Below are 26,868 nucleotides of genomic sequence, written 5' to 3'. Positions count from 1 at the left end.
AATACTTTATAAAACTTTCTGTACTATATACAGTAAATATAGAACGTTTTAGTGATTGTTATGGTAAACTTCTGGTTTATGGTTTTGAAAATCTCCTACATTATTACTATAGACTTAAATTAACTTATCATGTTTTTATGACATACTGAATAGTTTTGGAGACCTTTTGTTGTTTGTTCATTTATTGCATTCCTATAATATTTTTATAGTATCTATTGGCTTGTGTTTCTTTGATGACAGTAACGTGTTTAAGCGTTGTGCTGTAGGTTGTCTGTGTATCTTGATATTTGCATGCAGGGCTGCAGGCTGCGGTCACGTCCTTAGTACTTTCTTGGTGGGATCTTTTGGATTTTAGTTAACGTTCTACCAGTTGTGGAAGAAGTCAAAGTAGCAGTACCACAATAGCAAATGTAGCCCACTCCATTACAAGTAAAATTCTTGCATTCAAAATGGTGCTTAAGTAAGCAAAGTGTACCTAAAGTATAAAAGTAAAAGTGCTGATTAGCAAATGCTAGCATGCTAAGGTGGTAAACATGGTAAATATGACCTGCTAAAGATTGTCACTATGAGCATACAGTATGGCTCAGCTGTACCCTCTTTCTTTATCTGTATCTGAAAAGTTACTAGCTGCTGTCAGATAATTCGTAAGAAGCACAATATTTCCCTCTTAAACAAATTAGATGAAGTACATCATTCAAATAGGCCTAATAAAGTAAAATGCATATAGGCTAGTACAAGAGTAGGCTACAAGCACATATAGTACATGAGTCAGTGTCTGAATTGGACCAAAAAAGGTGCCAGTACCCTGATTCAGCAGTTGCATGACATGATCTTTGCGTGTGTCTTCAGATATATTTATATTTATACGTATATCATGTAGGGGTGACCCCGAATAGTCGACTATTCTAAGGAGCCTGATTCGACTGCAAATCTCACAGTTGAAGATTTGCAGGCTATATGGGGGTGCTGAATGTCTGATTTTACATAGAATTGCTTGGTTTCTTCCAATAAATCATGATATATAGCCTATTTTGGAACACATATCAGTCTATGATATCAGCCTATTAATAATACTGTTTATAACAATTAGAAGTAAGGATACTCATGTGGACAAAAGTCAGAGGTGCCAGATGAGTACTGGCCCATTACAGGCACTGACATGAGTACTTTATAAGTGGATTCCAGTATTTTTAGATTCAATAGCCTAGCCTATATTTAACTGTAACTACCATAGGCTATTCCAGCAAATAGACAAAAGTCTTCAGCATTTATCTGCCAGAGTTTATTTCTGGCAGAGTAGAGAAGGCTGTAAAACATTTAGACCTTCATTTTGGTAAATGAAAGAGAAAGGCGAACAGTTAACTGAAGAAAGAAAATGGAAAAAGAATGATCATGATGATGAGGGTGGTGGTGGATCATGTGTGCGGGGGAACTCAGTGCTTCTAAAATCCTTGCTATGGCCCTGCATAATTCTTGATGTATTACAGTGACAGTTACACTATTTTTTTTTTGTACTTTCCTCCTTGTGTAATGTGTAATGTGTCTTTTCTCATTCTACAAATTAGCCAGTGACCGAACGGTGTCACGGAAACGACTTCCTAATTCCAGATAATGAAGTAAAGTCGTTAATCACAGCAGTGTGGACCGACCTGTGAAACGTATCTAATTGACAACCAGTTGTTTCTCACTGCCCCATCTAGCGGCTAGTCGGCTGATCGTGAACCCCCCTCCACACCTTTTCCCTCCCCCATTTATTAAATTATTTATTTTTGTCACCGTGAGAAATAAAGTGCTAGTGTATAGCAGAGCACCAGTAGCTGCGCGGCACTTGCAGCGGCGGATCGCCGGACACGGAGGGAGGGAGCGCTTTCACTCACTGTGGCGTTTTAAAGTTGAGCGCGACACGCTGATGACCTGCGAGCATCCTCTGGGAAAACTGTGCTTTTGACTGGCTTAACGAGCGTCAGTTCACATCTCTTCACCACAGATCATTTGTTGCTGTCGTGGCTCCGCTGTCCAACAGTCCGAAGACGCAGACGCACTGACGGAGAAGCACACACTCCGAGGATCACAGGTGAATTATAGCCTGTCACTGTTGCTGTGTGGGGATGCGGCTTATTATTTGTGCATGTTAGGCTAATTTTATGAATGCTGAGGTTTCACATCAACTTACTTTGCTGTGTTTTCTCTTGAAATGGGTGTGTATTTCATAAAGATTTCACTCACCAACACACAGTAAAGCCACCCATGGCTGCGTGGAAATTAAATTGCATCAAAAGCTTTTATATGCAAATAAGCTTGATTTAGGAAACTGATGCGGATTGTTCAAACCTGCAGGGAAAGGCTGTTGCACCTGTAGAGGCTACATAGGTATTAGTGTAAGTGAACTGTGTTGCTGTTTTCTTGCAAATAGGACTGAGGCTGCTGTAAGAAGCATCAGAGAAATTTCAAGTGGCTGCACAAAGACTCTGCCTGCTGCTTACACACTCCAGGATGCAACATCCAGTCTATACACATGCCTCTAACAGAGCTCAGACACATAATACAATGTTTTCATCATTTCATAAATTCACATTCATGTCCAGAAAAGTAAAGGTGGTTGAATGATGATATCCTTTTCTGAGAACATAGCTGCTTGTTTTTAGGGTGGCTGTTGCTTTTTGCAGTTATGATAGCTTGAATTGAGATTTATTCACATTTTTTATTTAAATGTCACGTCTCTGACAAGGAAGAAAGTCACAAAGGCTGCTTGCCACCACCACCATCATCATCATCATCATCATCATCATCATCATCATCATCATCATCATCATCATCCTCATCATCATCTTGTCTTCTCTTCTGTCTGAGTAATATAAAAAGCCAATTTGCACTTTTCTCCTTAATACATTTCCTGCTCCAGACTTCTCCTGGCAGGGCTTTGTGTATGAGCAAATTCTCACCTTGTTCCACCGCACATAATCTTAAGATTATATGACAGTTTTGCAAGGGCTGTTGGTTTTGCTTTGCACGTTTAGGCAAACTTTCTTTTGATTTAGGTCACTCGTAAGATTTTCAGTCAGAGGATAAAATTCAATTAGACAGCCCTGCAGCAATCTTCCCTCACTGGCAGATGGCTTAATACTCTTGGATCCTGCCTTAGTGTCCCTTATTGCTCTAATTGGATTTCATAATTTCACACTGTTTATTTGTATAAAAACGAGTTTTAAAACGTGGCATCATTAATTCAATACTTTCTCAGCCCTGTCAGATCCAAGCCCACTAGCCACCACTGTCTAAACATTTCACATCTCGTCCCCCATGATCTGCTCTGTCATAAACTGAAGTAGACCTCAAAGTAAATTGTTGCATTCCCCATGTTGCCATTGATGGCATGTTGGGATGTTGGAACAGTTTAAGTAGGAGAATCTGTAATGTGCAATAAATGAAGTGCAGGCAGCAGCGGAGAGGGCATATTGTCTGTCTGAGTTAATTCCAGCCCTGAGGAGATGGTTTTCCTCTCAATGACATCCAGTTTGATTTTTTTTTTTTTTTTTTTTTTTTTTACAGAGGGGCATCACAGGAGTTTTATTCTCCAAGACAATGTGGATGTGGATGTTTACTTGTTTTAGGGGCTCATTGTTAGACTTAAACTGTGTACACTTGAACAGAAATCCAAACAAGAAGGATGCTGGGAGCCTCAGCACTGCTGTATCACTTTTTGCAGCTTTTCAGGCAGGACAAATTTGCACATTTGCAAATATTCTTTTAGAGAGACTAAACGGTAATTAGAAATAAACAAATAGATTAAAAAAAAGCTTATGTGTGGAAAATTCCTGGAGATGAGAGCACTGCCTCGGTACATTTGGCCCTATTTATAGCATCATTGTGTGTGTGAAACCGCTATCAATCTCCCTGAAAGAAACCTTTCGTGATATCAAAGTAGAAAGCGAGGAGGCAGGTCAACCTTTAAACCACCACGCTTTGTGTTATTGAAGCCTTGCCAATTCCATCTACTGTATATGAATAACAGTAGCTTATTAGTCAAGGTAGAGTTAAAATTTAACTCCAAGCTCAGGTTGTTGTGTCAAGACTTATGGGCCTCATTCGCTCTGCTGGGTAATGAAAACGACAATAATTTATGAGTCACAAATCAATGCGATGGTGAGCATCATTGAACCATGAACTAACAGCCAGGTTGAGTCTCTGCTTGATTAATCATTGTTGCTACACCTCAGTGGTCAAAGCAGCTGTGTTCAATAGCCTGAGATGTAAACAGAACTTTGGCCTTTGACAGAGGGATTTATATTCCCAGTGACGATAATGACTGAACCTGCTCCTGCTGGCAAACACTGAGGCTAATGCTGGGTTCATTCTCACAAGTGCAGGAAGCCAGTGCAACATTTAAATGTCAGTTGAAAGTGTCAGTAAAAAAAGTAATAGCACAGGGCCCGCAGCATTTAAATTTGCGATATTAATAGAGGGGCAGCATAACAAAATACAACTTTATTGTTGTGAAATTAGCCATTTATGGCAGAAGATTGTAAGTTTCTGCTGCTGCATGGTTGCAATTCCAATGTAACAGCTTCAGAATATGTGATAATTGCTGAGTCCAGAAAATCCACATGTGGAGCATTCTGAAGCCAGAACTGAAAAAAAAAAAAAAAAAAAAAACCAATATATATATATATATATATATATATATATATAAGATTATTTTTTTATAGGACAGCTGAAGACATGAAAGGGGAGAGAGGGGGGATGACAAGCAGCAAAAGCCCACAGGGCGGAGTCGAACCCATGGCTGCTGTGTAGAGGAGTAAACCTCTGAATATGGGCGCGCGCTCTACCAGGTAAGCTACCCAGGTGCCCAGAACCAAAATATTTGAGCAAAAGAGAAACCTTTTAATAAAAAGTTTGGCAGTCAGGTACTATTCTGATGACGGTCTGGTCACTTTGACTGTGATTATTGGAACTGCCAGCATTCATTATCCTTACATTTGATCTAATTTATACATATATGTGTCGGTATATATATAATTTAGTGTCTTCCCCCAAAAAATGAATCTTCATTAAAATCCAGACTGATAGAATTGTTTGTGGGTTTGCAAATTTTGAAAACTATGAAGAGTAAAAATACACATTGGTGAAACAAAAAATAAGCATGACATGTTTTACATACTGCTTATGTAGCTAAATAACAGTGATAGCGTCCTATATTATATCACAGAGATCTGATATTTGCAATATTGTTGGCATTGGCTTAACTTTCTTGTTATTTGGGGTCTAAAAATATTAATAATTGCTTATTTTTCCTATGAAACATTTTCACATCTTCTACATCTTCAAATACAATAGAGAAAAAATATTGAAGTGGTAGCTTGCCACAAACTTGGCTTGCATACTTGATAAAAGTGACAATGTAAGGAAATGTGCATAAAGCATTGTTACTACACTAAAAAAGAAGTATTTCATGTTTTTTTTATGTTGAACGGGCTATATATTTTCTTTGTTTGCCAAATAAGTCCTTCATGGACAAATAAATGTACAGTATGTTATCCTACATAGTGACATTACTTATGTTTGGGGTCAGTTAGACCTCTTATGAACAAACCTATAAAGAGTTATACAACTCCAATACAACAAACCTATTTTTGATTTGGGAAGGTGCTGCTGCATATAGTCAACTACAGTCAGTATAGAGTAGATGAAAATCTATTTCTTTCACAGCAGGAGCCTCTGAGACCCCAGACAGAAATAATGTGTCATTTTCTGGAACATACTGAAGCAAGCAAAATCTGTGAATGTAACACTAGTATATTTATAAGTCACTGAAGGACTGCCTCCCCTATTGATACTGAGTTCTAATGGTGGACTGTTGCATTTCATGGAAATAATAGCAGCTTTCTCCGCTGCTGAGTATCCAGCAGAGGCCTTCGTGCTATTGGACCTGTCAGGCCTGAGGTTTGAACCGATAACGTTCACATCTTTGGTCTGCTTTAGAAACTCATTGTACCACTTGATCATTCAACTTTGATCATATGAGTGCAGATATTTAGTGAGACATATATTTAAGATCTATATTTTACTCCAGTGGTGTGTAGTTTGTTTGCCAGTTCTCTCAAACACACACACACACACACACACACACACACACACACACACACACACACACACACACACACACACACACACACACACACACACACACACACACACACACACAATTAAATTGTTCCTATATTTGTATATTTCTTTTTTAATGGACCATTTTTGGCTTAACTTATATGCCATTTTATCACTTCATGCCACTTGGTAATAGCTTGGACCACTGGGAACCATGCAGAGTCCTTTCAGTTGGTGAAAAGTTGTGGAAACAGTGAAACCACATGCCCACTCGGCTCTGGGAGGTTAATAAAGGTGACTGTTCTTTAAGACTAAAATATACAGCTCATTTTAAATAAGTGTTTATTTTCCAGAGATAATTGTTTGGAGCTGACAAGTGTTAATTGGAGAGTTGTTTTTCCACTTTCAGAGATGATTTTGTTTTCGCTCTGAAGTGGGTGTTCAAATGTGTCAGACGTGTGAATGAACTCAGTGATGCCGGCTTATATAAACTCTGCTGTGCTGCTGATTGATGGCTGGAATCAATATAAGGCTTTACAGAGCATCGGCCGTTTCAGGTCACACCTGTGCAGAGTTTCAGAATCTGTTGTTGGTTAAAACAGAGAGTTTCTACATCAGGTTTCAGATATCTTAAACAAGAACCATGGTTGCAGTTTATCAAAAATGATGTGCTCATTACATTGAATTAATACTTCACAATTTGTCTGTGTAATAGTCCATAGCACAAGCTTCTACCCTATGCTGCAGAGATGTGTAGAGACTGTGTTGTATTTTTTTTTCTTTCCAGCGAAACTGACTGCAAATATTCAAGATAGAGCAATGAAGAAAAAAAAAAAAAAAAAAAGAAATCTGCAGGGCTGTAGGGCAAAGATAAATCCATGACCTTTCACCAAATGGCTTATATGCTTATAGGTTTTGTTTTTATGGAATAAAATACAAATCATAATATGCATAATATGAATATGGCTACAGTTTTTCTATATTTAGACCCAAACTAACAATGTGCAGTCTGCCTCTCAGTACTTGTTTGTAGAATTTCTCACACTGTGTGTTGCAGCTCAGAGCCCATTCATTTCTGCTGAGGGCATGATTCTTTAAAAATGGTCACAAATATAGTAGTTTCTATTTTCAAGAAGGCTTTGTATTTTTTAAACAGCAGGGCACAGCAGTTTCAAGCAAAAGTTATTTAAAAATAATTAAACAGTGGATTTGTTGGGGACTATTTTCAGCCATGGTCCAAATTAGCTCTGTAAAATGCATTAATCCTTCATAGTAGTATTTAAATACGTTGCAATGCTAACATGTTCACACAAGGGGTATTTTGATGTGAATTTGCTACATTTGTGCTAAGCGCTGAGGTAAAACAACCTACCAAGTCATAAACTGGCAAACACAACCAGCAGTGGCTTTTACATACTGAGAGTAGGAGTCTGTGAGCTACTGAATATAGCCTATGGCAAGAGGAATAACACTTTGTACATGTGGAGAACATCAGTGTGGCTCATTGATGTGTTTTTGAACTACAGTGGAGCTCCATGGCATAGAGGAGTGAGCTAAATTAGGCTTTTGATATAACCACATACTACTTGTTAGTAGGATCAATGTGTTGCTAGTTTTTGTCTGTTAATAGTGAGAAAAAAAGTCTATCGGCAGCCTAGGTCTTTAAGATAGCCTACTGTGGTGCTGTGGCTAGTTTGTGCCTAGTTGACAACCAGCCTGAGGACCACCCAGTACTCAGTCCTGAAAGAGAGCACAGCACAGCACAGCACAGCACAGCACAGCACAGCACAGCACAGCACAGCACAACACAGCACAGAGGCAGCAGCAGTTGCAGCAGCAGTGTGACAGCCAGTAACAGCTGTTAAGGTGGAGAGGTGAGGCTGAGAAAAGCCAAATAAGGTCCTTTTACTAATGAGGCCTGGACTCATCTCTCTCTCTCGCTCTCTTTCTCTCTCTATCTCTCTCTCTCACTCTCTCTCTCTCTGTTTCCCTCTCTCTCTCTCTCTCTCTCGCGCTCTCTCTCTCTCTCTCTCTCTCTCTTTCTCTCTCTCCGTGTCTCTCTCAGCTGCACCAGCGTTATCGGTATGCACCTCGTTTCTGCTTCCTCTCCGTTCCACAGCAGCTCCAAGGATTCGGCCTCAAACATAGCAATTCAACTAAAACACCGCACAAATACCACTGGCGTGCCAGCAGTCAATTTCAGCCCTTTTCCCTCAGACTGCATCAGAATTCATGAATATCAAAATGCATGACTTAAAACATGTAGAGAGACTTTGGCTCCGTAGTTGGAGCTGGATAGAATTAATGCAGCTGGTTGTCCCAGCATTATCTGTGTATTACCAGACGTATTTGCTTACGCTTACTTAATGCTTACTAGTTGCTCTTCACCTCCTGTTTAGGGATCCCAATTGCTCTGTTGGAAATTAGCTGTGTGCACTGAGTTTGACAAGTTAATCAATATGGTAAACTATTCATAAACAAGCACAGGCAGGACTTTACATTTAATTGTTGAGTCAGTCAATATGGAGTGATCTCACCTTTCAAAAGGAACTATAAATGTCAACACGACGGCAGCCCGTTAAACGGAGCTCAGCGATGACACCGAACATTTGGTGAGGAGGAAATGAATGGAAGTAGGCCATCGAACGCAGCAAAGCATCATAGCAGGCATTTGAATTTCAAGACGCCGCAGTAAATCAAGTTAAGCAAGAGACAAAAACAAAACACATTGACTGCAGCTTCTCAAAAAATGTGCAGTCTCTGCAATGCCTGCAGTTGATCCTGGGATTACACTTGACTTCAGCTGTTGTACATTGACTCCTCACAGTGCTGAAAACTGTAAAGAAAGATATGTGCTTTTACTTTTGATTAAAACAAACCAATGAGATATTTAGTATGCTTCTTTTAGAGAAAGTTTGGTAACATTTTACGTGACGGTATCTACATAAGAGTGATATGACACTGTCATGAACACATGACACTGTCATGACACATGAACCCTAACCCTAACTCTAACCCTCTAACCCTAACCATAACTTGTCATGACAAAAACCGAGTGACACTTACTAAAAGAAGCGTTATGTCATAAACATTTATGACTTGTTTATAATGTTTATGACACGATCATGACAGTGTCATGTCACTCTTATGTAGATACCTTCAAGTAAAGTGTAACCGAAAGTTTTGATGCACATCAACACTTTGCAAAAGATCTGGCTTTATTTTGAAATTGATATGGCTTCTTCTGTCAGCTGTAGTAAATTCATCTTTCCAGACTGGAATTATGTTCTATTTTCAAATCAATTTCTGCTTTTGTACAGTTAACTGTGATTCTTTTTTTCTTTTTCAAAGCAGACATTGATCCTGATTCTTTGTTCCAATGGAAGAGCAGGAGCTTAAGAGTGTTAGATTCAGGTCCTTTTTCGGCCATTTTCCGTTTACTCTGTCACTGCTGGGAGTGATTGATGCAGGGAAGTGTTACAGTATGAAGCAGTATTGATTTCCTAACACAGCCCTATGAATACTCCCTTTCCTGATGATCCAATTCACAGGCTTGCGTCACACTCAGCGGGATGCTTGCTTGACATGATGGAGCAGTGCTCCAAAGTCGGCTGAATTCCCAGCACTGCTCTAGAGGCTAAATGTAACAATCCCCCCCGCCTGGGATAAAAAGTGACAAAATACTGAGCGCATAACCCCAGTTTAATTTTCTCTTTCCAGATGGACTGGCTCACACCTGCGATGTGAAGTGTGTTATGTGATCCAAGGTGTTTTCCCACCTCGCTGGTGGTGGGGAGAGATGCTGCACTCCGTTGCCATGACAGCAGAAGTTCTCTTTGTTCTTGGGTTTCTGATGAGCGGTGCTCAGTGTAATCCTATAGCAACCTTACCAGCGAGCCGAGAACGTCTGGAAAGAGTGTTGACCCAAGCCAGGGAGGACGGACATCAGGACGAGCAGGCCCCCGAGGAGCCGCTGAGATACGGCGCTCAGCAGCGGCTGGAGGAAATCAATGCTTTGGGCTCCAACAGGAATGCTTCGAGCCGCACCAGGCCGTACCTCAGCTCCCAGACACGAGGATCTAAAGGCGGGAAGCCTCAGGAGCTGTGGACTGAAAAGGACAGCCTGAATCAAATAGACGAGGGCCCCACCAGTGACGTCACCCTCTCCCTGGACGCCATCGACGAGTACGCCTACCCAGACTACAGGGGGAAAGGCTGCATGGATGAGAGCGGCTTTGTGTTCGCCATCGGCGACCAGTTCACCCCGGGCCCTTCGACGTGCCCTTGCCTCTGCACAGACGAGGGCCCTCTGTGCACCAAGCCAGAATGTCCCAAAGTTCACCCTCGCTGCATTAAAGTGGACACTAGCCAATGCTGCCCGATGTGCAAGGAGAAAAAGAACTACTGCGAGTTCCGGGGCAAGATCTACGCCTCGCTAGAAGAGTTTAAGGTGAGCCCATTAGCTGCATTCACTCATTTTTGACATGCTTCAACTTAAAAGAAGTGCTGACAGAACACTGCTGGCTCTTCAATGGAGTTTATCACAGGCACTACACAGAAACTAAAGTTACCTTGAATCACAGCATGCAAGCGAGCAGGCAGGCAGATTTATAATGGCAAAGGTCAGCACTTGTCTTTTTTTCCTCACACAACGCCTGAATATTACCGGAGGCTGACTTTAGCAGTGCCTGCTTCAGCAGAGTGTTTCCATATTCAGTTTGTTGATACACATGACAGAGTTTCAGTTATAGTAATGTTACAACTCTGCAGAGGAAGTTTGTGAAGAGACACAGAGATACATCAACGTGATCTTTCATGTTTCATCTTCTGACACCTCTTTAAAAAGGCTTGACTCAGGATTGCACCGCAATCTTGGTTATATGTACATGTACCTGCGCCTAATGCTTCTCGTTACCTTGGCGAGTGTCTCAGCAGGAGGTTAAGGCTAATATGGGATGTTCCTCCTCTAACTCACTGTGTTAGCGACAGCTCAATGTCAAGTCTCAATGTCAGGAAGCTCTACTTTCTCAAGAGACATACGTCAGCCTTTGCGCTGTGCGGTGGGGGGCGCTTTGAAACTAAGCAACAGGCAGGTTTTTTTTATGCTTGATTGCTAAGTTCTTAGGCATTGTACTAAGTGCTGCCTCGCTCCATTTTACACAGTGGAGTGCCATGCGGAGGCACAGACCTCTGCAATCTACAGCAGCGCTGGTGGAATTAACCTCTGCTTTCTTGTTGAGATTAAAGGTGTATGGCTTTATACTACTGCTGCTAAATGAAGCCTTTTGCAGTAAAATTGAATTCAAACTATCAGTCCCGGCTTTTGTCCCACATTTGTTTTATTTCCAGACACACAGGAATGTTTGGATAACCCATCATTTCTAATGTCTCTGTTCACGCACCAAGAAAATAGGAAGCATCCTTCTTTCGTTTCCCATTGCTATTGATTTTTCCATATCCTCTGATTGGATAGGGAAGTTCAATTCTCGACTCGGCTCTCGCTCAAACGAGGCATTCATTGGCAATGAAGGTTAGAAGGATGGGACTTCCCTATGGATTGTGTTGTGACGTTGAATGCACATTGTATTAAACAAGCCAGACAGGCAGGAGTATTGTGTGTGTGTGTGTGTGTGTGTGTGTGTGTGTGTGTGTGTGTGTGTGTGTGTGTGTGTATGTATGTGTAAAAGACAGAGAGCGAGAGAGACAGAGCAGTGTAAAAAGAGACAGACACTGAGACAAACAAAGAGCCAGACACATAGATAACAAGATATGAATTAAGAGGAGAAGACTCTTCTCTGTTGTCTGTATGTGTGTATCTGTGTGTGAAAGGTGTATAAGGGTGTTAATTACTATTTCTTCTCTGCTATCCAGGTGTCTCCATGTGAGAAGTGCCGATGTGAGCCAAGTGGGGAGGTGTTGTGCTCTGTGGCAGCCTGCCCTCAGACTGATTGTGTTGATCCGGAGTACGAGCCCGATCAGTGCTGTCCCATCTGCAAGACTGGTGAGCAGAGACAATTTCTTAAAAAAAAAAAAAAACTACTACTAAAATACTTAATTCAAGTACAACCAGTCTGCTAGTGGTGGCTGTGGCAGCTCAACTTAGAACAGACAAAGTGTCAAATGTTTTTGCTCAAGGGGACCTCAATAGGAGTTATGAGGGCAAGGTAGCGCGATGATCATTTTGCTGATGCAAAGCATGCAGCATGCTGCACTGCAGAGTTCGCAGTCTCTTGCCATATCAGATATTTGAAGTAATTAGATCTATTTCAGTGAAGTCACACCAAAAAAAATGTGGTTAATCAGTTATGGCCTGTGTTTTTATAAAACGTGCTTATGTGATATTTTCAGTCTTAATTTCTTATTATTACTCAGTTTATCTGAGGGAAGCTGCATATGTTCCAACTATGTCGCTACCGTCTGGTACAGATAATTGAGGTCTGCTTGTATTTCTTCTGCTAGGGGTTGTAGGTTTATGATCTTGTTGATTTGAAATGCTTTGGCCTGTCGGAGAAGAAGGAATTCAGCGGCTCAGAGTCGATTATCTGAAGTTGTTTCGGATGATTCCAGACAGCATGTCCTAGATTATGTCCCCTTGTTTTTCTTGGTGTGTGACTCTAATGCAACATGGCAACGTCAGCAACATTGCTTCCTTCAGCAAAAAGAATGATGATGACTTGGAATCTTAACGTGGCGCAGGCTGTATGCTATAAACAAGAGCAAGCAATCTGCATGAAGCCAAAATCCCTGTGATAGTGACAAGTTATACAGTATGCTCCACATAAAAAGGCTTCATCTGTATGAGCCACTGTATGACACTACTGCTTGAGTAAAACTGTAAGCAAGATATTTTGATTTTCATGCTGTTTGTTGGAACTGAGCATTTACACTCTAAATGATGAACACAAGAGAATTAGAAATAACAGACTGTGCAAGTGAATTTACAAAAACAAGGTTGATCCTCGAAAGAGACAAAAAAAAAATACAAAAACATAAACTGGATGAAATAAACCAAATGTCCACACTTATAAGATAAGAATGATAAAACTATTGATCCCACAGCAGGGAAATTCACTTGTTACAGCAGCTCAAGAGTCAAAAAGCAAAGGAAAAAAGTGATTGAAGGATAAATAAAAATGAAACAAGATAAAACAAAACTATAATATATATAATAAAATCTATATGCACCTTTCACTTACTGTATACAGATATGTCCACGATGAATAATTGGACCCATAATTGTAAGACACACATGGTGTGTGCCATTGTGCTAGAAAAAAAGAGACTGTAGGCCTATATCTATTCAGGAAAAATGCAGGATATGACTACCATCTACTTAGTTCATTTTTAATTACATCCAGAATATCCCATGAGCATTATTCATCTATCATTTTAGAGTCATAAAACATTATAGACATGTAATGGCTTTTCGTGATTAGTTATCAATCAAAAGTTGTCCCACTCAAATTAAAAGTCTGGCTAACATCCTCCAGGGACAAGTTGAAAACATTGGTAGTCATGGAGCGTTACTCACTCTATTAATATTTGCCTGTTGTAATCTTGGGGAATACTGTACATGTTGGTCCTTTGTTCCTTTTTTTTTTGCTGTTCACCAACTTTTTAGATATGCACATATTGATCATGCCGAAAGTGCATTGTGCAGAGTTTGGGCAGCGCTCCATGCTTTCCCCTGTGAAATGCTCAGTGGATTTGCTGGGTTACATCTGCAGGCACTGTGTCTAGGAGACAGATGTAGACACAGTACCATACTCTATGTGCATAGATGTGGCAGACTGAAGAGAGTGTAATCAAAAGTCCAACCAAATCCAAGGGCTCATTCAGCCATTGAGGATTTTCACTTTTAAAACGGCATCAGTCCCTATTACCATAAGATTACCACATATTTCCATTCAATAAACAGAGCTCACTGTGTTTGAGACGCCAAGGCACTACACAGATTTTACACATTGAGAACAGTTGACTCATCATGAGGAGTACTACCCAGCCTGTGAAAACACCAACAGCTGTATAATGTCTTTGTAAGAGCTTTCTAAACCTGCACTATAAATTGGGGTTGTGGAGTTTGAAATATGTGGGCTGTAGTCTCACTTTGCCAGACCATCCTCCAAGGCGCTGCAGAAGAGGGTCTGGCTAGTCCAAAGAGCATTCCAGGATGGGAGAAAAACGTGCTCTGGTTTACTGCCATTTCTTTAAACCAATCACAGTCGTCATGGGCGATGCTAAGCACCACACGGAGCCGCTGCAAAGTAGCCTTGGGAAGGAACTTGTTTTGGTTAAATGTACGTTCAAAGGTTGTTTTAGTTGTGCAAGAGAAAACTCAGATTGGACAGATAGTCTAGCTAGTTGTTTCAATATACCTTGCAGAGATTGGAGGAGCAGTTAACCATAGTCCTCATAAGTCCAGTTTAAAATTCCAACACAAAGAAAGCGGAAGAAAATGGACATTGGCAAAAAGACATGCATCCGGCGGAATTTCCTGTGGCACCCGAGCAGTCCCGGAAGTGGAACGTGGTGGATATAGACTATGTGGGCTGTATCCAGGCAGAGAAGTGTTTAATATAGTTGTGAAGTAGGCGTAACAGCTGTTTCTGGAAGTAAAACTCCACTGTAAGTTCTCATTTAAAATGTTTCTTTTAATGGTACCTTCAATGTTGCTCAATAAACACAGGAGCCTCAGGAATGATTCAACAATGCTATATGTAATGTTATGTGGCCCTCAGTTTAAATCATTGTTTGGTTTGCCAGTTTGGCATGACGGACCGCTCTAAAGACTACAATACCCATGAACCTTGACCACTGTTGCTGTGGAGAAAAAGCCAGGCAGAGGCTTTGTCATTGAATTTGTTTACAAACCATAGTTGCTGAATTAATTTCAAAATGAGCCCAGAAAGTAAATTAATTTATGCTCCAGCTAGTATATTTCTTGCAGAAATACACCTTGGGAGTTGAAATTAACTTCTCCCTCTAATTGTTTATTTAAACAGGCTTTACCTTTGATTTTGTATTAAAGAACCAGATTTCTCTAATGCAGCTGTTCCTCATTTGTACTGATGATTCAACCAGGAAAGTTTGTAGTTTCATTTAGCCACTTGCCTTTGAAGAGACACGTGCAAGCTTCAAAATTCACTAGTGGGGTATTTACTAGTCTATATCGACGACATTCCACTTCCAGGATTGTTCAGGTGCCGCCGGAAATTCTGCTTCTTTTGATTTATGAAGACTATGGCTAACTGCTCTGGTTAACTGTACTGAGGAAGGTCTGGCAACATGATGCTGAACAGTCTCATTCAGCACCACAGACAGCTCCCTGCACAGCCAGGTCTGGCAATGCAAGACTAGGTATTTACTGGCGTATTTTATGTCGTAGAGCAAAATGGAAATATCTCTAAGCTTGTGTTAACCACAGACCTTATTTCAGGCAGCCCATTCAAAAAAACTATTGAGTATGAGTAAATTTACAGGAACACAGTGATATTTATGAAGAATCAGAAATAGCTGTTGGCAGCATTTAGGCCTCATTTGCGCAGCATTCAGGCTACAGTGTTTTTACAGCAGCAGCAGGTGAAAATTGTCTGTTAAAAATAAATATATTTTTACGGTTTGTGCCAATCATTTAGACTAACTTTCTCATTTATTCGCTCCTGCTGGTGTTTTCACATATTCAGGATAGCTGTGAATTTCAGAGCTGTTAATTAGGCAGAGTTGAGTCTCGTTGTGGCAGAATGTGTTCAACAACCTTGTACTGGGCAGGGAATATATCTGGCTATGATTTGATGAAAAGGGCTGATGTGGTTGTCACCGTGTAAACAGGAAGTGTAAACACTCTCCGCAATCACCAAACAAATTTGTAAGTGTCAGACTCTGCACAATGCTGGTCACCTTCCACTGGAGTAAATGGTGGTCTCTGCCCGGGAATAATTCATCAAAAACGCAAAAGTCACTCTGAAGACTTAATTGTCACGTTTACATTTGCATTTGCAGTTCATTTCACGCTAGACTTGACACCTTGTAGTAAACATAATAAACAACATGTTAAAAAATGAACTACAAAGGCAGATACCTTATTAAATAATTGGATGATACATTAATCGGACATAAACTAAATGAGACGTCACTCTAAAATGACAGCACTGATTCTTCCTTCAGCTCCTAACGCTTACACATTAGATTTCACTTTGTCTTTTATTCATGACGCCTCTTTGCCAGGTATTAGACACCTTGATTTAAATGATGAGGATCATTGATTGTCAGCTCCCATCTCGCCACCGTTGATCATGCAGCGCTCAATACGAGACACTGCCGCAGTGGTAGCTCCGTGATGAAATACTGATGATGTAAAATAAGGTTATTGGAGGTCGTCAGAGAGTTCCTGCTCAGGTTGGTGTTGTTTGTCTTGTCTGCAGATGTTTGAAGTGTAGGCAGATGTTAAGACCTCCCAGGAACCCTGATGCATCCGGGGTGTCACATCAAAGCTCAGCTCATTAATAGGAAAGAATTAAATAGTCATCCAGATGCGTAATGTCACCGAAAAGGAAAAGTAAAGTGTCATAGAGTTAAAGACCGAGCATAAAGACATCGGATCTGTAAAGAGAAAATAACTCAGATTTAGTTTCTCATTCAACAAGTCATGCTACCTTTTACCCTTATTACACAGCTAACAGCCCTTCTCCTGTTTACCATTTTCATAACTATAAAAAGTATTTCAGTGTTTGATAAGTTCACTAAATATGTAAACGCATTATCTTGGCCTTTTCAGGCATGCAAAATCAATGCTTATGGCAGAGCACCCTGTCTCAGATGTGTCATTCAGCCTGCATGTGAGGAGACACTTGGGGAAGAGCCAGACGAGGAAGATGAAAGTATCGCTAGCATCCACCCCAGACAGTTGTTCATGAATATCAAAGAACAGCTGTGAATGGAGGCAGGTTCTCATCATTTTTTACTCATTATCTCAAAGCACTGGAACACATTGCAATTAAATGGTTTCATACTTGCTCGCCACCATGAAGTTTGATTAAACAATATTGATTAATGCAAAGAACACCTCAATACAACACATCAATACAAGTCAAAGAGGGGAAAACATGCTCTCTATACGTCAGTGTTTTCATTCCTGCTTGAAGTATTATGTTTTGTTTCTACAATATATAGTGTTCTTTTTTGTTTCTACAATAGTGTTATTTTTTTTCCTACAATATAGACGTGATAAGTGTTTGTTGTAAATTCAAAGCCAAGTGTTGTCTCTCTCGCAGCGTCTGCTTTTGAAGAATGCTTAGGGGGAAAAAAATCTATGCAGGAGAAACCTCTCTCCTCAGCACCTCAGCTGTGGCTCCCTCCCTCTTGTCCTTTGCTCTTGCAGGGTATCGCCTTGGCAACGTGTGAGGGAACAAGTGGTGCTCTTCAAGACTTAGACATTAGGGTCAACACTAATCTTGGGGGGGGGGGATAAACAGCCTGAACCCGAGCCAAAATCACTTCAAATAGAGCAACACGAGACATTGGTAGCCTGGTTGCCAAGAGAGATGGAGACTCATTTACATTAAAAGAGGCATGATTCATAGAGGGCCTTTAAAGATTTCACAAATACAAAATACAAAAAAAAATACGACTGAAAGGAAAGTTGTTTATGTGGATGTGAAATGGTGTGGTTTGTCAATTTGAAGCAGCCTCCATCTCATCTTGACACGGAAAAGGAATAGTGTAGTGAACAGAGCTAGTCAATAAATGCAAAAGTGAATGCTCCTTTTTTAATTGACTGTTCTCTAAACCCTGCTTCCCCAAATTACTGTTACTGCTGTCAAACTTTCCGATTACACGTGGCACATATGTAGTTTGCAATGATAACAGTGGCAAATTTACTATCAAATTCCCAGTCAGTTTGAAACAATCAATCTTCATTTTCGTGTTGGCTAGAATGACAAATGTCGTTTGCAGATGTTTTTAAAATGTATCCAGCCAGCATAAGCTTAAACGCTAAAAACTCTGTCCGTCTCCAGCTGACTTTATTGCTTCCAGCTGATTACTTTTAAAACAAAAACAAAAACTGTAAATTAGTCTTTTATGTGCACATGATGGCTACATATGATGTAATGCTGAGAAGCTAAGGCTCCTGGCAAAAAGTCTACATGCTCTTCAGCTGATGATCCATAGAAGATGTGCAGAGACTGTAAAATTGCAGCATTGTTTGTGTCCTATAGGGTATTATAAACACAAAAAATAATACAAATGTTATTCTAAGACAATGATTCAATGTTTGCATTTTCAAACAGTAAGCTTTTCTTGACAAGGGAAAATAATTTGAGGATGAGGAATACCTGATGAGTTTGGCAAACCTAACCGTGTTTAATGCAAATTGCTGCCGTGTAAACTTCCCTGAACCAAATAAAGAGAGTTAAGCGAATAGTTCAATTAATAGTACAATTGTTGCTTCTTTTTAAACTGCGTTACTTCAGTATACAACATTAACATTTTACACAGTGACTGTTGTATGTCCTGATGTAATCAGGAATAATAACTAAAAGCCTTTAAGATAAACTGGAGTGGGAAAGTAGGACTTTTTGCATCATTTAATAGATTCACAAAAGGTTATTTTTTGTTTTTCATTTTTCACCTTTTGGTTTTATTATTTCATCACACAGCTACATTTTATTATCTGAAGGTAATTTCCCACGACTGGACTTCAGAGTTATGATTGCAATAGAGAAAGAAAGGTCACTATAATGAAGGTAATAGTTAGTCACATTATGTCTTAACAATTACAGGACTGCTGGGTTCACTGAGAGGTTTTCAGGATTGCTCTGCCAGTTTGGGGTTTGTTCTGAATAAAAAGTCAACATTAATGTGACTTCCAAATACATTTTTCACAAATACAGAAATGGAGATATTCCAGATTGACGTCAAAGCTTTAAATGTAGTTATACTGTTAAGTAAATCTGTCACCTGGACACCGCTGTGATGGCTGGAGAGCGTTTGTGGCTCCGTCCCTGTGAAGGACATCAGTCGTGACAGTCATGCTACTTGTGTGCAGCTGTGTTGCTCAGCCACAAAGATGTTCAGTGGGTGCAGTCACTGGAGACATGCAAACAAACATTCACATGAGGTGGCACTTCCTTAAAACCTCACTTTCACTGTCTTTAATGCAAGGCGGCTCATATTTAAAAGTCTGAACCCGTTTCACGCAGAATCTCTGATAGAAATTATTTATATTGTTGTTAAATCAGTCTCTCCTCGCAAAGTTCTCCCACTTCCTGTCTTTACAAAGCAAGGGCATTTTTATTCTGCATTTATAATGCAAATGTACTCAAGAAATGCATTAACATGAGTGATTTCTGCTATTCTTCTCTTTCCATTACCTTATAATGGAGCTCTGCAGGTTTTTTTTAACATTTCAGAATAAAGGGGTCTGATGATCGGGATGTGTCCTCGTTTCCCTGTCCATTATCTGGCACTGCTACAGAGCCAATAGCCACAGGTGCTAATGGCCATGTTTTTCACATGCTGCCCATGCCAACTTGTTACACGCTGTAGCGACAGTTTGGGTCCAACTGTTCGTGCACATGCACAGTCCATTTGTCTCTGCCTCTTGTTGAAAAGCTCTGAAGCCTGATGTGCCTATAAAAATCTCTTTTTTGCCACAGAGAGGCACAGAAAGACAGATAGTGATGAAGAGACAGGGATGTATTATATTAATGAAGCAATGGCAAAAAGGTGGGTGTTATATGAATGGCAGATTAATAGGGTGACAGCAATGAGTAAGCACAGGGGCGCCGAATCCATGCATTAATTAACACAAATGAGTGTCATGCTACTGTGAGTGACTGGCTGACAGGCTGTGGTTTAATCCCAGCTCTAGGAGGAAGTACTTTTGATTTATTTTGTAAAGTGCATTATTATTTTTTGCATTTTTTCTCAACTAGCATATCCTTGACATATGCGTCTTTTATTCGAGACATTGTGTTCTAAATGTCGCTAATGATGATGAATCAGTAGCGACAGCAGCCTGGGCCACAGTTGTTATTCAGATTGGGTGTGTGCGTGTTCATCTGAAGACTTATAAATGTGTTTGGGTTGACATTTTGACAGGCCTCTGCAAACTATTCACATTGATTGATGTGCCAGCACACTCCTTCTGGGTGCTGCTGTCCAATGAAATGCAGTGGCTGCAGCTGAAAGACTCCCCATTTATCAGAATCTTAATTATACAACAGAGTGGCTCAAGACCTTGTTAGTTTAAGGGAAATAGCCATTGTTATGCTATACCTGCTGTTGTGGAAGCAATTCCGCAGTGTTTATATTTTGCAGTGCGGCATGAGAGATAATGGATGATTTATGAGATCTTTTTTCCAGCCACTGGTTGAGGACAGAGGCACCCTTATGAGGCAAAAGTCTTCCCATTACGCATAGTACCAAAGAAGGTAATGCTGTAGATCAGGGGTCTTCAACGTTTTTTAGGCCAAGGACCCCTTAAAGAGAAACGGAGTAGGGACCCACTACTACATAAACTGTATAAAATTGAGTTGCATATTAAACTGGTTTGGATGAATTTAAATAAATGGATATTAATATATTATTTATACATCATGTTTTTATGTTAAACATACATGTGGAACAGTGAATCCTTAAACTTAACTATATGGCTGCCATATTGGCCACCTTGCCCATAGTAGCCTAAGCTTATCTTCAATATGTAAATTAAATGTTTTGTTTCTTCACCAATAGGCCAATTTATCTTTGCTGTTAATATGTTGGATTCGTGTTAATGTATATTTTCAGACATTTATTTTTTTGAAAAAAATAAACTTTCAAAAAATTATCTTTTTGACATAATTTGGCAGCCCCCCTGCACTAAATCTGAGGACCCCCTCAGGGGCCCCGGACCCCCTGTTGAAGATCTCTGCTGTAGATAATGCAAGGAGGACCTCTATGTTTAGTATTGTGACAGAAGGAAGCCACAAAATAAGCCAGGCTCCAGTGGTAGTTGATTTCTTTGCATGTCTCTGTGCAGCTTACAGGGCTTAGTTCTTTACAACTATTACCTTCAACTTCAAAATTTCCATTAGTGAGATCCAATTTCCTTCAAAATAATAAAAAAAGAACAGTCCCTTGGGGTGCACTTCAGAACTATATTAAAGCACTGTGTAACAGTGCTTAATTTGTTTTTTTTTATGCACAATTCCCACTCTGCATTCCAACCTTGAAGTTATGGAGGAAGGCTGCCTTCAGCAAGATTTCTGCTTTACTTGTGGTGTAGCCAATTTAAGGAGTGTGGAACAAAATACCATTGAATACCTCTCATGTGCGCATTAAAATGGAATTAAATTTGAGTCTGAATTAAAAAAAAAACTTGGGTTAAATGTCTGAATCCCAGAAGAAGACAGTGGAAGAGATAATCATGTGAATGGGGTCCTTAAGAATTCAGCGTAATCATCGTAATTCCAGGATGCTTTTGTTTCCTGAAGGGTGCTTGGTTTTCCAGAATGAAAATGCTCCCATACATAAATCATGAGTGGTCACGCAGCTATTTTGACAAGTGGATACAAAGCCAATTGATGATTCATGGCAGATTGGAGGGGAAAATGTCACAAACTGCTAATTCCACATTTAAAAGGACCCATGTTAAATGTGATAAGCATTGGTTTTACTCTGAATGAAATCATGTCAGAAATCTTGATGCTTGTGTATTTTTTCTGTATCTCTTATAACACTATTTTGGGACGCAATCAATGAAAACTCAGACGAGAGAGCCCATTTTCCACTGAGAGAAATGAAATGAAGGGCAGCCCATTTGGTCTCTTGTGTTTATTCTATTCTTTGACTGCCTGCACTCAAGTTTGCTAGGATGTCATGAAAGTTATCTTAAAGAAACAAGATAAGATGACTAACAGCATTGAACTCCATATGGGAATGTGGTCATTGCAACAGACATGGCATCTAAAAGTAGCGTTAAAACAAAAACTGAAGTCCTGTCCTACTTTCTAACTAGTTTGTTTCCCATTGGCCTACGTTCCACAATGTATTTTCTCATAGAGGGATTTCTTTGTGGAAAGCTGAAATATGTAGCTGGGTAATTCTGCTCATAATCCTCTTATATCTGGTATACATATGCTCATATAAATGACTATCTACTAGTTATTAAAATTTAAGCACTTTGTCAGAGCATTGACCTACTTCAGCTTGCGTCTTTCACTAAAACAGAAATGTTATTAAAACCTTGTCATTTAACTATTACAAAATATACAATACAATATAAAATGTATGAAATATTTTTTGTTGAAAAAATGTGGTAGGCTGTATTAGGCTATTTTATTAGCAAGCGCAGTAGTATAATTTAGCTTAGAATAGCACTAGCAACACAATTCAGCTCTTTGGAAACTACAAAATGCACAGTGGAACAAAGGCAACAACAATTAGCATGAAGAGGGCTCTGTGCTCTGTGCTCTGTATAATGGTAATAACCAGAGCCAAATAACCACATTTGTTGAGCAAACACGTTTGGCAAACTTAGAATGCAGAGAACAACCCCCTGGTCACATAAAAAAAACAGCCATTCATGTTGGTAGATGCAGCTAAGGCTATTTGGTAAGTCGTTAGGCTAACAAGCTAACTGAGATACAGTAATTCTAGTACATAAGTCAGCAGCAAGGGCACTATTCCTTTAACGTTAGCTTGTGTCCTCAGTTAGCACCCAGCTACCTTTAATTAACCAGAAACACTCTTTACCAGTATTGTAACTTACACTGATCCTCATGAGTGCTGACATTAGCTAATATTAGCCACCATAAGCTACTGGTCACACTAGACCAAGTAGGCTATCAGCAAAAAAACAAACAACCCCACAACTTTTCATTTGTAAGAGAAAGTATGTTCTTTCATCTTTCAAATGTTATGGAGTCTCACTTACTCTCAACTAGCTGCCTCCAATCTAAGCACTGACATCTGTTCATATACTTTAAGACTCGATCATTTTGTTGGTTGGGGCTCAGGTTATGTTAAGTGCACATAAAAGAGATGTGTCCCCGGGCCCTTGTGATGTGAAATAAAATGTTAGCAATATGTTAGTCTGGGTCAATGCAATGATTCATAGGCTATTTATCCTTTTGTTTAATGTCACTTACCAGTCGACAAAAGGCCAAGCAAGAATTTCTATTCGTATAACTGCAGAATTTATAGATTGTTGCATTTCATAATTTACCTGCGTCCAAGCTGACGAGGTGTCTTCAAGGGTCTGGAATTTCAAACCGATTGGGATCCTTTAAGCAGCACAAAATAATGTGACTTTGAATTGTGTTTTCAGTCCTCATTTTACACATTGAACCATGTCCTTGGTGGGTGTAGTGGCAGAAAAATAACACAGGCGAGTGCAACCTCAATGACACAGGTATATTTTTCTTTTGTTGTCTATGTATCTGTACACAAGTCAGAACTTTAACAATAACACATTAAAGCTGGGGTAGGCAGAAGGCAAAAAATGCCAGAATTTGAAGTAAAATGAGACTTCTTCCTGCAGCTCTCCCTCTATCTCTGTGCAGCCCCTCCAATCAGACGAGCGCGGGCATGCACTGGCTTCATACTGTAACACTTACTAATCATTCGTTTCATCCAGATGCTGTTATTAGTGTCAAGTCTATGAGGATTACTGTCCCCTTTTATTTGTAAAGCTCTTTGAGATATACTGTGTTTCAAGGCTCTAGTTAGCTACCAAAACATGAACTTGAGTTAGCCGCAGCCCTGAGCCTTTGGCCATGGTTAGCAGAAGGCTAAACTACGGGCTTGTCTACCACATTTACATTTCCTCTCACCGCCTCCGGCGTCTCCTCATTTGGATGACTGCAGTAGGCGGTGCCGTGGCTTCGGCCACTGGTCCTCAAAACAGGCTGTTGCCAACCGAACAAGGAGACGCCGGAGGTGGTGTGAGAGAAAACGCAAACATGGCTAGATGTTCGTGCTAGATTAAAGGGTAACCCCAGCAGACCAGCTCTCCCAACAGTTTTTACAGCAAATGTCCGCTCCCTAGACAATAAGCTAAAGGACAATTTTGTTCCTATATGTACTCTATACACTGTAGATGGATGACAATCAAGTTTCTTATCTAATAGTTTAGCCTTGAATTAGCTGCAGCCCTGAGCCCTTGGCTACAGTTAGTAGAACTTTCACTGAAGGAATGTGCATGGGCATCTGCATTTGTAGAACAGCCAATAGGAATGCTTTCTCTCTGAAAGCACTTGTGATTGGCCAAAGTCTCCTGTTACGGGCTAGATTTTCTAAAGCCTGAAAACAGAGCCAAGGAGGAGATGCAGAAGTCTAGTTTTCTCTCAGACCACTTGACTAACAAGATGATGAAAGATTAATACCAAATTTTTGCCTAACAACAGCAAGAATAAACTTCCTAGTTTGGCCAGAGCAACAGTTCACACAGCATATTAAATTAGAGGACCTAAGTAAATCCTGCAATTTTAGCATTCAGAGTCACTCGATAATGTGACATGGTGCTGACAACACAAAAGAATCATATTAATAATATATAAGGCCAATTTGAGATACCATTTTGAAACATATTATAAGGCTTGTTTTAGGTTTTGCTTTATAATGTCCCTGTTTTTCTTGTACAGGGCCAAATTGCTACGTGGACACATCAGTGATACCAGCCGGCCGAGAGGTGAAGATTGATGAGTGTACAATCTGCTACTGCACATATGAGGAGGGCACATGGCAGATTGAGCGTCAGGCCACCTGCAGTAAGAACGAGTGCCAGCTGAGCTAAAGACTGGCACTGGTCAGAGGAGACATTGGCACGCAACACCAGCGCCAATCTGCATGTAAACTCTCGGCCTTTCACTCAGTCTACCAGACATCAGGGTCGGACAGAAGCCCTGGAGCATTTCAGCATTTATAGTCACTCCTGTATTACTGGAAAAAAAAATGCTTTTATGAAAGTTTATAATCCACACACAGAATATCTATTTATCTATGTATTGAATTATTTATGACTATAGTCAAATAAAGGAGTAATAATGCTGAACTAGTGAACACATATTTTTTATAGCCTCTGTATTTTATTAAGCAATGTATTGGACCAGAGGTCAAAAAAACAGAATGTATAGAACACACACGGCTGTCTGTGGAGATGAAAACCTCAATGTCTTGACATTCGATGTCACCTGACAAATCCTGACACCCGTCCCTCTACCACCAAAGTGCAGGCTAGACTATGTGCAGTCCAATTCAGAATCATGGGTACAAAATTGCTGTGTTAGACGATCAAGTGCAGGGTTAAAAACAACGGGAAAACAGAAGGAAATTCTAGAGGACTTGACTGTTTCCTAATTTCTTTTACCTTTTTTTTGGATGTTCAAACGTGTTTTGATTTGAAAGTGCTTTTTTGTATTTCTCTTGGTATCGTGTGTTCTTGTTTCAAATAAATGCCAGACTGCTCTCTGTAAATGGTCAAATGGTACTTACTCAGTGAACACTGTGGGGAGGATGGTGTTTCACATTCGCAGACTTCCAACTGAATAAAATGTATGCAATTTCACTTGAATCAACAAATGACACTGAGCTGGAAGGATCAAACTAATTTCATCCAATTTTGTGTTTCACATATCACAGGTTACGTTTGAATGTGACAAACATGTACAAATCCACTCTTTAGATGTAAGCATTTTTTGCTTTATAAGCTCTAGAATGAGAACAGTGTGTGTAAAAGCTACAGTTAAATTTGTAATGAGTTGTCAAGAGTTTATTAAGCTATTTAGTAATGCTGCGGTTTCATTTGCAATAGCAATAAACATCACAATATAAACAAGAGAGGTTGGAATCTCAATCTCAATAGTTGCCTCTGGATTTCCATCTCTATTAATCACAGAAAGACTGGACACTACGATGCCAATTTTCTAACAAAATTTAGAAATTAAAAGGTCATAAGACTTGCAGCATATTTTTCTTGTCTTCGTCTTCACTTTGAGGATGACGGGTAATGAAAGCATGTATCTGGCAGAGGGCTCATCGACCAGCGGATCAAATTGATGATTACCAATTTAAGTTTGGGTTATGAACACTGAAGAGCAGCCTGTGATAAATGGATGCAGATGTTGTGTGTCTTTTTTCCTGTCACCCTTTGCAATGTGCAGCCCACTCTGCAAAACTCTTTCATCAAGGGGTTGCCAGACAACGATGTTGCATCTCCAGCCGTGAGACGTGCCTGTCAGCCAGCCGGCAGGATCGAAGTAAATAAGCCTAAATGCATGTACATGCTACGTGACAGGCTTCTCAGAGAACAGTAGCGGAGAGGTGGCACAGATCTATTAAGGTTTTCTGGCCAGCCTTCACTCCTCTGTTTCTACAACTGTAAAGGTCCTCTCAAACCAAACTCATTCATTCAAGGAAAACAGGACTTGTGCTTGTGCATACAAGTAGTATATGATTGTGGGATTTTCTCTCCTATCCACAAGTCCTCACTAGTAATACAAAGTGCTCCTTTTCATGCCTCCCCTCAATTTCTGTCTATTTAGAGGAATTACTGCTGTGTCGTGTCTATTCTTTCATTTTACAAGCTAATACTCCCTTATGTCTAATTGCCCAAGCAGCTAACCTGTTGTGATTTACTCAGTGAAGTAATGACTCAGATCAGTGATGTTATCTGTCACCCCTACCTGCTCTGTCCAGGTCATTAACATTAACAATTGGCTTTAGATCAGTTCGCATTCCAGCAGTTATTTAAGATCAGCTTTGTGCATGATTGGATAGAAG

General features: G+C 40.0%; 1 protein-coding gene across 1 annotated transcript; it reads left to right on the top strand.

Moving 5' to 3' along the window:
* The first annotated feature begins 1,788 nt into the window (after window positions 1-1,788).
* vwc2 (von Willebrand factor C domain containing 2) lies at window positions 1,789-25,660 on the top strand. Its single transcript, XM_031284329.2, has 4 exons — window positions 1,789-2,074; window positions 9,826-10,555; window positions 11,977-12,106; window positions 24,732-25,660. Exons 2-4 carry the CDS (start codon window positions 9,905-9,907, stop codon window positions 24,881-24,883), a joined length of 933 nt encoding a protein of 310 aa, XP_031140189.1. The 5' UTR covers window positions 1,789-2,074; window positions 9,826-9,904; the 3' UTR covers window positions 24,884-25,660.
* Window positions 25,661-26,868: the final 1,208 nt, after the last annotated feature.

The sequence above is a fragment of the Sander lucioperca genome, chromosome 15, assembly GCF_008315115.2.
Source record: "Sander lucioperca isolate FBNREF2018 chromosome 15, SLUC_FBN_1.2, whole genome shotgun sequence".
NCBI classification, from domain to species: domain Eukaryota; kingdom Metazoa; phylum Chordata; class Actinopteri; order Perciformes; family Percidae; genus Sander; species Sander lucioperca.
The sequence above is the reverse complement of the archived record's forward strand: the minus strand, read 5'-3'. Positions and strand labels throughout refer to the sequence as shown.